The sequence below is a fragment of the Odocoileus virginianus genome, chromosome 6, assembly GCF_023699985.2.
Source record: "Odocoileus virginianus isolate 20LAN1187 ecotype Illinois chromosome 6, Ovbor_1.2, whole genome shotgun sequence".
Classification (NCBI taxonomy): Eukaryota; Metazoa; Chordata; class Mammalia; order Artiodactyla; family Cervidae; genus Odocoileus; species Odocoileus virginianus.
Genome location: NC_069679.1, coordinates 25,635,904 through 25,644,361, shown reverse-complemented (window position 1 = coordinate 25,644,361; position 8,458 = coordinate 25,635,904). Strand labels below are relative to the sequence as shown.

The 8,458-nt window shown below is 50.1% G+C and overlaps 1 protein-coding gene across 2 annotated transcripts; it reads right to left on the bottom strand.

The window, feature by feature from the left end:
• Nucleotides 1-549: 549 nt before the first annotated feature.
• INAFM2 (InaF motif containing 2) lies at nt 550-3,725 on the bottom strand. Of its 2 annotated transcripts, none has more exons than XM_070469007.1 (2): nt 1,761-3,725; nt 550-863 (listed from the first exon to the last, which is right to left on the bottom strand). In XM_070469007.1, the coding sequence occupies exon 1, from the start codon at nt 3,171-3,173 to the stop codon at nt 2,715-2,717; it is 459 nt and encodes a 152-aa protein (XP_070325108.1). In that variant the 5' UTR covers nt 3,174-3,725; the 3' UTR covers nt 550-863; nt 1,761-2,714. The 2 variants fall into 2 exon arrangements, with proteins under 2 accessions (XP_070325108.1, XP_020728030.1); XM_020872371.2 differs by having other exon boundaries at nt 2,567-3,725.
• Nucleotides 3,726-8,458: the final 4,733 nt, after the last annotated feature.

Here is an 8,458-nt window from a genome sequence, read left to right as displayed (position 1 = left end):
GCCCTGTGGCTCTCGCTGCCTCCTCCTTCTCCCTTGTAGACAAAGCTCTGACCAACCGCTGCAGACGCATCCATTTGTCTCCCCCAGTATTAGCGCTTCTTGAGCTTTCTAGGGGCCAATGGTCTAAAGGTAAGAACAGTGATTCTATCAGGCAGCTGATCCTCTAGGTCTCAGCCAGCTCAGTGTTTATAATAATTCTTAAACGCATGCTTACTGGTCCTTTAGCTTCCTCAGTTAGGCATCTGCTCAGAGTCCTTTAAAAGAAGAACTTTTTTCCAACCATTTTGAGGTTAGCCAAAGGTAGCTGAACTAGCTATCACTGTTCTTCTAACCCTGTGATTGTTTCTGGACTAAGATGGATTCCTGCCACCCTTCACTGATCCATTTGGTCAAACTACCAGGCACAGAGAACATCGCAGCAACTGCTTTTCCTCCTGCACTCATTCATCATCATCCATCCACCACACCTTAGACCACTGCCTCTTCCAACCTCTAATTTCTTCCCTAAGAAGTATGAAAAGAGAAACGATCAACTTACACAGGCTGACGTAGAGTTCTTAGAATGTATTTTTGTTCACCTGAAAAATAAAACTTTTAAAAAATATACAGGACTTTTTGAGTACAGGTATATCTTAAATGGCTGAATTATAAATAATGTCTCTGGTCACGCTCACAACTGGGGCTGGAGCTGATGTCCCAATTCCAGTGAAGGCATTAGAGTCAGGAGGCCAACAGCTGAACCCACGAGTGGTCTCTCTAGACGCCGATCCATCCCAGAGTGGATTCAACAGTCCAGAATGCAGGGGTCAGAATGGGGACAGGGGACTGGACTCCCAGATGTTCTCCTGCCAGTTCAAAGGATTCTTGGAATAAGAGATCGATTTACAAATTATTAAAATATAGGACTAAAAATTCACACAATAAATATAAATTACAGGCTATTATTGAAGTTATAAAGTGGCATTTTATGTTTCTTCCCCCAGGCCCTCACCAAAAATTTTAAAAGGTCTCAAAGGCTTCCTAATGACTGAAGTCAAGTGCTCGGAAATCTCCTTCAGCCAAGACACCTTGGGGGTGCTACCAGCCTGCCCCTAGGCAATGACAGCTCAGCTGCTTTTATCTTGCCCACAGCAGGACAGGGCTGAAATCGAGGCTGTGGTCCTGTAAACCTGGATCAGAGCTAACAGGAGTATAGGCCAGAAAACTGGAGAGACAAATTGTTTCAGGACTCAGGTGGATAAGTTGTTGTTGTCGTTGTTTTAAAGTGCCTCATTTCCCAAAAAGGAAACACGAAGGGGTTTGATATCTTGTCACTACCCACACTCAATTGCCTAAAAGCAAGTGGTGGAAGGAAATGGAATCCAAATTGAGGATGTAGAATTCTTGTGGCCCCAGAGCTAGCTTTACATCTGTCATTTCACTTGGTGCTTCTCATCTCAATGAAAGTATAGGCTGCATGTAAGTAGGGCTTATCAGGAGAGGTAAAGGCTAGCCAGTTTATCCTTCCCATGGGTGGTCTATTATCTGGCTATCAAAACACAATCCTGAGTTTGAAGCCCATCTTTCAGCCTTTTGGGTTCTTCAAAACCAGAGGATGTGCTCAAAGCTCTGGGTTTACAACAGATTTTGTTCACAGGGCTACACTGTCACTACAGGCTGAGGGCAAGACAGAAGGTGAAGGTGATTACAGAATAAGACCTGACCTTGAAGAGCAGGAAAAAAAAAAAAAAGATAAAACACTTGTGAGCCATTCTACTTACAAAAGCTTGCTCTTCCTAACCTCTGTGAGGCCAAGGGTTGAAGCACAGAGATATTGCTCTTTCCCTTCCTTTCTTCCCTGGCGGGTATCCAGATACTTAGGGCTGCAACAGAAAGCCTCTTAGGTGGGGGCACTAGGGTGGGAAGAGGAGGGGACCGGTACATTCCCCGCCCTCCCCAAACTGCTTCTACTTCTCCAAAGGTTTTCCATCGTCCTTTCAACAGGTTTGAGAACAATTACACTCTTTTGTGTCATAAACCTATCTTTCTGAAATAGGAGGGGGAAAAGGTAAAAAAATGGGTAATGTAAAAAGTGTTTGTGCCCTTCTGGCTAGCTGCACTTTGGGGGCCAGCAAATAGCCCTTGCTTAACCCCATCAGTCAGTAGCTACCCAGGGTGTGGGAGGATACATGTAGTTCTATGTAATTATAGCTTCTAGTGCATATGTCAACAACTATATACAGGGATCTATAAATTAAATGCATCTGTGGCCACTGCAACTAGGTTGACGTACCTGAGCTCCACTACTTTCGGTGCCCTCCTCCTTGCAAGAGCTTCGGCTTATTAAAGAAGAGCCCCTACAGCTCCCTCTTTTCTTTAAGTCTTGGGGGAAAGCCCGAGTCACCCCTCCACGTAAAATACATAAGAACTAGCGGCGCAGAAGGGTTCAGTGCTGGGATCTCCCCACCCCTCCCCCACCCCCCTTATGGCTCAGGGCCCTGGCGCAGCACCGTCCGTAGGAAGACCAAACCCGGAGCCCCCGGGGAATAGTGGTCCCTTGGCTGAAGATGAACTGCAGGCCCCTCACCCCTGGGGCTAGCCGGCGATCATCGGGGGAAGAGCGGCGTTCACTCCCGTGGGGGTCACTTCCGCGGGCTCCTCGCCCGGTCCTGCTGCAAAGTCCTGCCTCCGGGCTTGGGGAGGATGGTTTCCGGCCGCCCCTGCCACCGAGGGGTTCAACGACTCCCCGGCGCCGCCGCCGCTTCCTCCTCGTCCTCCTCGGCCCCCCGCGGCTGCTCCAGCGGCCCGGCCTGGGGGCTGTCGGCAGAGGGTTCCGGAGACACGGGCCGCGCCGCCTGCAGCGGGGGCGCGTCGCGCGGCGCCTCGCGGCGGGACAATCCCGTGTTGTTGGGCCCCGCCGCCGCCCCCGAAGTCCCGGACGGGCCGGTGGCGTTGGAGCCGCCGGGGGGCGGGCCGGCGGCTCCCCCCGAAGTCCCGGCGCCCACCGGCTGCCAGATGAGGCTGTAGTAGACGGCGAGCACGATGGCGGCCAGCGACACGGAGAGCACGTAGGCGAACACGGTGGCGAGCCGGACCCACTTCTTGTTGGTCTTGGCCGCCATCTTCGCCTTCTTGTCCCCGGTGTAGGTGGCCGGCTTGCCCCGCTCGGCCGGGGCCGCGTCGCGCTCCTTCATGGGGGGGCCCCGGCCTTTGCCCCGGTGCTCCACGGCCCCGGTTGGAGGGGGCCTGGCGGCCTGCGAGGACTGGGCAAGGGGCGGCCGGCGCCCTCGGTTCCCCGCCGCTCGGCTCTCCGCAGCCGCTCCTCACGCCGCCAGCCCGCAGCCCGCCACCGCGTAGCTGCCGCCGCCGCCGGGGCCTGGACCAGTCACCGCCGCCAGCGCCGCCGCCGCCGCCGGCCCGTCAGTTGCTTCCTCGCTGCCGCCACAGCCACAGCCGCCACAGTCGCCCGACTCCAAGTCCCCATCCGCCGCCGCCGCCGCCTGCCCGGCCGCCGGCCGCCCGGTCTCTAGTGGCCGCGCGGACAGCGCTCTCCGCTCCAGCCGGGCTCCCCCGCCTCGCGCGCCGGCAACAAGGGGCGGGGGAAAGCGCTGCTGGGGGCTGCCTCTTAAAAGGGCAACGGCGGGGGTCCGGAAGTGCCGCGCGGGGAGGAGGCTGGCTGCTGGCGAGCGCCGGGAGTCCCCCGCCGGGACGCCCCGTTAAGAGAGGGTTAACAGAGGCTGTCTCTTAAAAGGGCAACGTCGCCGCAGCCCCGCACGGGCTGACGCCGCGAGGGTGGGAGCCTCCGGCGCTTCTTTAAAAGGGGAACAGCGTCTTTTGGGGCGGAGTGGTGAGCTGAAGCCGGGCGGGGAGGGGCGGTCGGAGCGCGGAGCTGTCAACTCTGGCGCCTCCCCTCTGTGTTCAGACTGCCCGAAGTGACAAGTTATGTAGCAGCAGCGACTTCGGCTCCCAGGCCTCAGTTTACCTCCAGAGGTGGGGGTTATTTCACGTTGGTGCTCTCGACTCGCGCCCGGCCCCACGTACCCTCGGGGCGGGTCTTTCAGACCCCTTTACTCCTAGCGAGCCTGGCCCACGTCTGGCGTAGGCAACCCAGGAACGTGGAAAATGCACTGAGGTTGCAGCCGGTCGGGTCGCTTCCTTTCCTAGCCCTCACTCCCACCCGCAGCCGCATCCCGCCTGGGCTTCAGGCGCTCTCCCGATTCTCTGTCCTCTTAGATTCCCGAGTTGGTTGCCCAGACCTTCCGGAGCTTTCGGGAGAGTACACGTGCTGAGCTGGTTCTCCAGACTCTCCTCCCACCTTAGTCCTGAAGTTTGCAACAGGTCCCAGATCCCGCTTTAGGGGCATTCTGGCTCTCGGGTTTAGGCTTGATCCATGGACTCGAGAGGCTCCACTGAACTGGTGGAGCGGCTTACAGGGCTTTCCCCTTCTCTGACCCAATTCAGGTCTCACAGCCTGAGCGGTGTTCCCTTGACACCCTTCCCATATGGGGCTTGTCATCCGTCCTTTAGGTGCTGAGGACCCCTCTCCAAGCTCGGACTCTCAGTAGCCACTTCTCTCTTTTGCCTTCTCTCCGCCCCCGCCCGCATTCCCTGTCTGTGAGATTTTCTAAAATTTCTGGTTCTCTCCTCTTGAGTTCTACTTCCTTTGTTCCCAGAGCTGGGTCTATGGACCGCCTGGGTATCTCAATGGGTGTGGGGGAACTGCCTTGGAGTGGTGGGGGTGGGGTGAAGACAGTCCTCATGCGGTTCTGTGGGTGAATCTTTCCTCCTGGCTCCTGGCTTCAGATTCTGTGGAGCTGAACCATCTTTATCTTTTCCATTTCTCCAGCTTCTTAGTTTCAAGACGCCATGCCCCCTTATGAAGAAGTCCCACCCCAACGCTGCTGCCCTGCGTCTTCAGCAGCCCAGAAGTCAAGTGGCTGCCAGAGTTGAGTGTGCTGATGAGCGCCTGGAACCGCAGCACCATAGCCAGGTGATTCCTGAAGCTCAGGTGTGAGTCTGCCACTAGCAATGGCCAGCCGGATTCTTATTTCCAAGAACAGCATGCCCTTTTACTTTTCTGAGAAATTTTAAGGACACTGAACGTGTGGAGTGCGTATTGCCTTCTGCAGGCTGATAGGGAAAAGACAACCACTCCTTCCCCATTCTGCTCTCACGGTGGCCAGAGCCCATCATGCAGGGTGACCTGTTAAGTCAGAACCCCTGGATTGTTTCTGGATGTTGAACTCTCTTCTCTCCCTTACTCTCTGACCTTCCTGGTGGGACTGTTCCTACCAGCTATACCAAGGTGAATTATTAGTAAAGGTTCCAAGTGAGTCCATCCAACCCAAAGCCTCCTTCCAACTGCTTCCTTGAATGCACTCAATTTCTTCTGTTGCAAATTAAACTTCTTTCTTCTTGCTTGGCTATCAGGAAAACAGCCTGTCACTTTTTTCCATACCGAAGAATAAATATACTTGCAGCCCCTATTCAAATCCTCTCACCCTATGCTTCTCCAAACTAAACAGTGCCAGCTTCTTTAACCTGTCATCAATAAGCTCTATTTATTATCTGGATTTACACAGTGTCTTTTACCCTAGGAACTCAAAATGCTTTCAGATATAATTGAGCCTGATCTCCGTGGTGCCTGAGCCATTAAGAAACCATTAGTGTATTGCTATTGCAGGCAACTAAATGGCCCCCTAGTGGCCTGAAAGTGAATATGCTCTTTAAGAGCCTCTCTTGGACTAAAGGTGGGCAGAGTCAGAGTAGAGAATCAAAGCAGCGTGGGGACAGAATAGGCCCCAAAGGTCCTCTTTTGTAAATACCGTAGAACCTTGCCCACAGCATCCTATGGAGCACCCTCCAGCATCAGCTAAAGACCCTCCATGTTGGTGTACCTTATTGTCTGCTCCCTAAGGCAGCCCTTTGAGGGTTTGGAAAGTTCTGACCAATTGTAGCAGCACCGACATCCACATCTTTATTATATGCTCGGCATTATGCCAGGGCTTCCCAGGTGGCTCAGTGGTAAAGAACCCACCTGCCAATGTAAGAGCCGCAGGAGACTCAGGTTCAATCCCTGGGTCAGGGAGATTCCCTGGAAGGGGAAATGGCAACCCACTCCAGTATTCTTGCCTGGAAAATCCCCTGGACAGAGGAGTCTGGTGGGCTACAGTCCATGGGGTCGAAAAGAGTTCGACACAACTGACATGCATGCAGCCAGCACTATGCTAAGCACTTACATTCCTTGTCTCATTTGTCTCACAATAATCTATCAGGTAGTTATTATTTATCTTCATTTTAGAGATGAATAAATTGCCTCCAAAAAAGTTCAACAACTTACCCAAAGTCTCATAACTAGAGAGAATTCAAACCTGAGTCTTTCTGACTCTAGGGCCTTAGATCCTGATCTCTGCTCTCCTCTGCCTCATAGGTAGAGCTGAAAGTTGTCTCTGTCATGGATGTTGGGAGTACTGCCCACATCACCCTCAGGATCAAGGCACTCATTCCTCCAGCTGCTAGGGATGTTGACTTCTGATGGCTCACAGTTGCCACTGTCTCTGGGCATTGCCCGTAGGCACCGAAGGAAGCTGCATCTTTCTCTTGGCTCACAAGACCAATAAACGGGGCCAAGTTGCAACAAACCTGGGAAGAGCGGGAGGAGGACTCCATCTCCAAGATGCTGCAGAAGTAGCTGGTATGTATGATAGGAGCCAGGAGAGAATGTACAGGCTGAATCAAGGGGAGCTGAATACTATTAATAAGTTGAATGAGGGGGAGTTTATTGATTTAGGAGCACTCTCCTGTGAAATAGGATTTCATATCCTGACAAGGATCCTGGGAGACAGGCTACCAACTGAAATGGAAACGCCAGAAGTATAATGGCAGAAGGTGGAAAGAGGATTCAAGAAACCCAGAGAAGTGGTCATGCTCTAGTGGATATTCTGTGTAAGGCCAGAAACCCACTTCAGTTCTGCAGGAGGGCCCACAGGATACTCTTGTTATCAGAACAAAGAGTAGTGCACTTACTGAGAAGCTGAGTTTTGGCTGTCCTCTGCAGGTCAGGGCTGACAGCAAGAGACCAAAACAGAACTGGCTCCCTAATAACAGTGGGGATGGCAGGACCACAAAATGATGGAAACTGGAGATTGGCACACCACTGTAAGGAGCAGCAAGTTGGACTGGCAGTTGGGGGGGGGGGGGGTGTCCTGATGGTAGAGTCATGCAGATGATTAATAGGATGTAACGTTACTGGGGCAAATTAGTGTGAAGAATTCCCTTTTCATATTTCTGCAAGTCTCTTAAATACGGTTTTATAGACAACAGCTGGATTCTCATATCTGCTGTGGTTGGCTTTATGTTATTTTTGTTAACATGTGAAGAAAATCTGGCCTCACAAACATATGTAGTTGGAAAAGAGCATTTTAATGCTCTTTTCAGCTAATTGTGGGTATTTTTTTTTGATACTACACCAAAACTCAACAAGTTTTATTTTCTTAAATGGTAGTTATAATGTAGAATATGAAACTCTTTCAATGAACTTTTGTACTCAATCACATTAAAGTCTATTGCTCTATCTTGTATTCTTTTATTTTTTTCAGCATTCACCAGCTTTATTTTAGAAGGTAATATATACTCTTGGTAAAAAAAAATCTTGCATTCTGGATGACTTTTCTACCTGTGCATGATTTTGTTACATCCTTTGGTCATTTGGAAAATACTAGGTCATTGAATTATACAGATCTTTCATATATTGATACAATTCATTATATAATACTAAAAATCAAATTTGTTGTTATCATCAAAAAAAGTTTTAAGTATTGGGAATCTGTCAACTTGATGATAGTGCATACAAGTTTCCTAAAATTCCAATTTTCATTTGAAAGCTCAAATTGTATCATTGGCAACAGATACTATCAGTTGTTTTCCTCAGAGTTACAGGCTTACTTGGCTTGAATTTGGGAAAATATCTGCCAAATAACCAAGTCCAATGACCATAGTTTCTCTGTCAGTTATTTTTTTCAAGTGAAAGTGATGTTTCATGAAAAACAAAAGGCTAGTTTAGCTTATTCTCAATTGTGCAAGTACTTTTTTTGAGAGAACCATTCTACTTCTGTGCGTAATACTCTATTTAATTACAGAGAAAATTAAAAAGACATGTATTTAAAGGTTATGATTTAATAAAATTTAACAAATTTCATTGTTTCATTACGGACATTCTTAAGTAAAACTGACTATTTTCTTCTTTTCCTCCTTCCTTCCCTTTCCTCCCTCCCTGGCCACTACCCTTGGTTTGATAAGGTGCCAGACATTTTATCCAATGTGACTTTTGCACCATCAGTGCAGATGTCAACACAGTTAAAAAGATAATGTCTTAGTATTATTACACAAATATTTTGACCATGTGAAATACCTGAAATGGTTTCAGTAACTCTCAGGGATCTACAGACCACACACAGAATTGCTGAGTTGTACAATGAAA

Coding starts and splice junctions, on each gene's coding strand:
- INAFM2 (XM_070469007.1), bottom strand. CDS start 3,173: ATGAAGGAGCGCGACGCGGCCCCGGCCGAGCGGGGCAAGCCGGCCACC.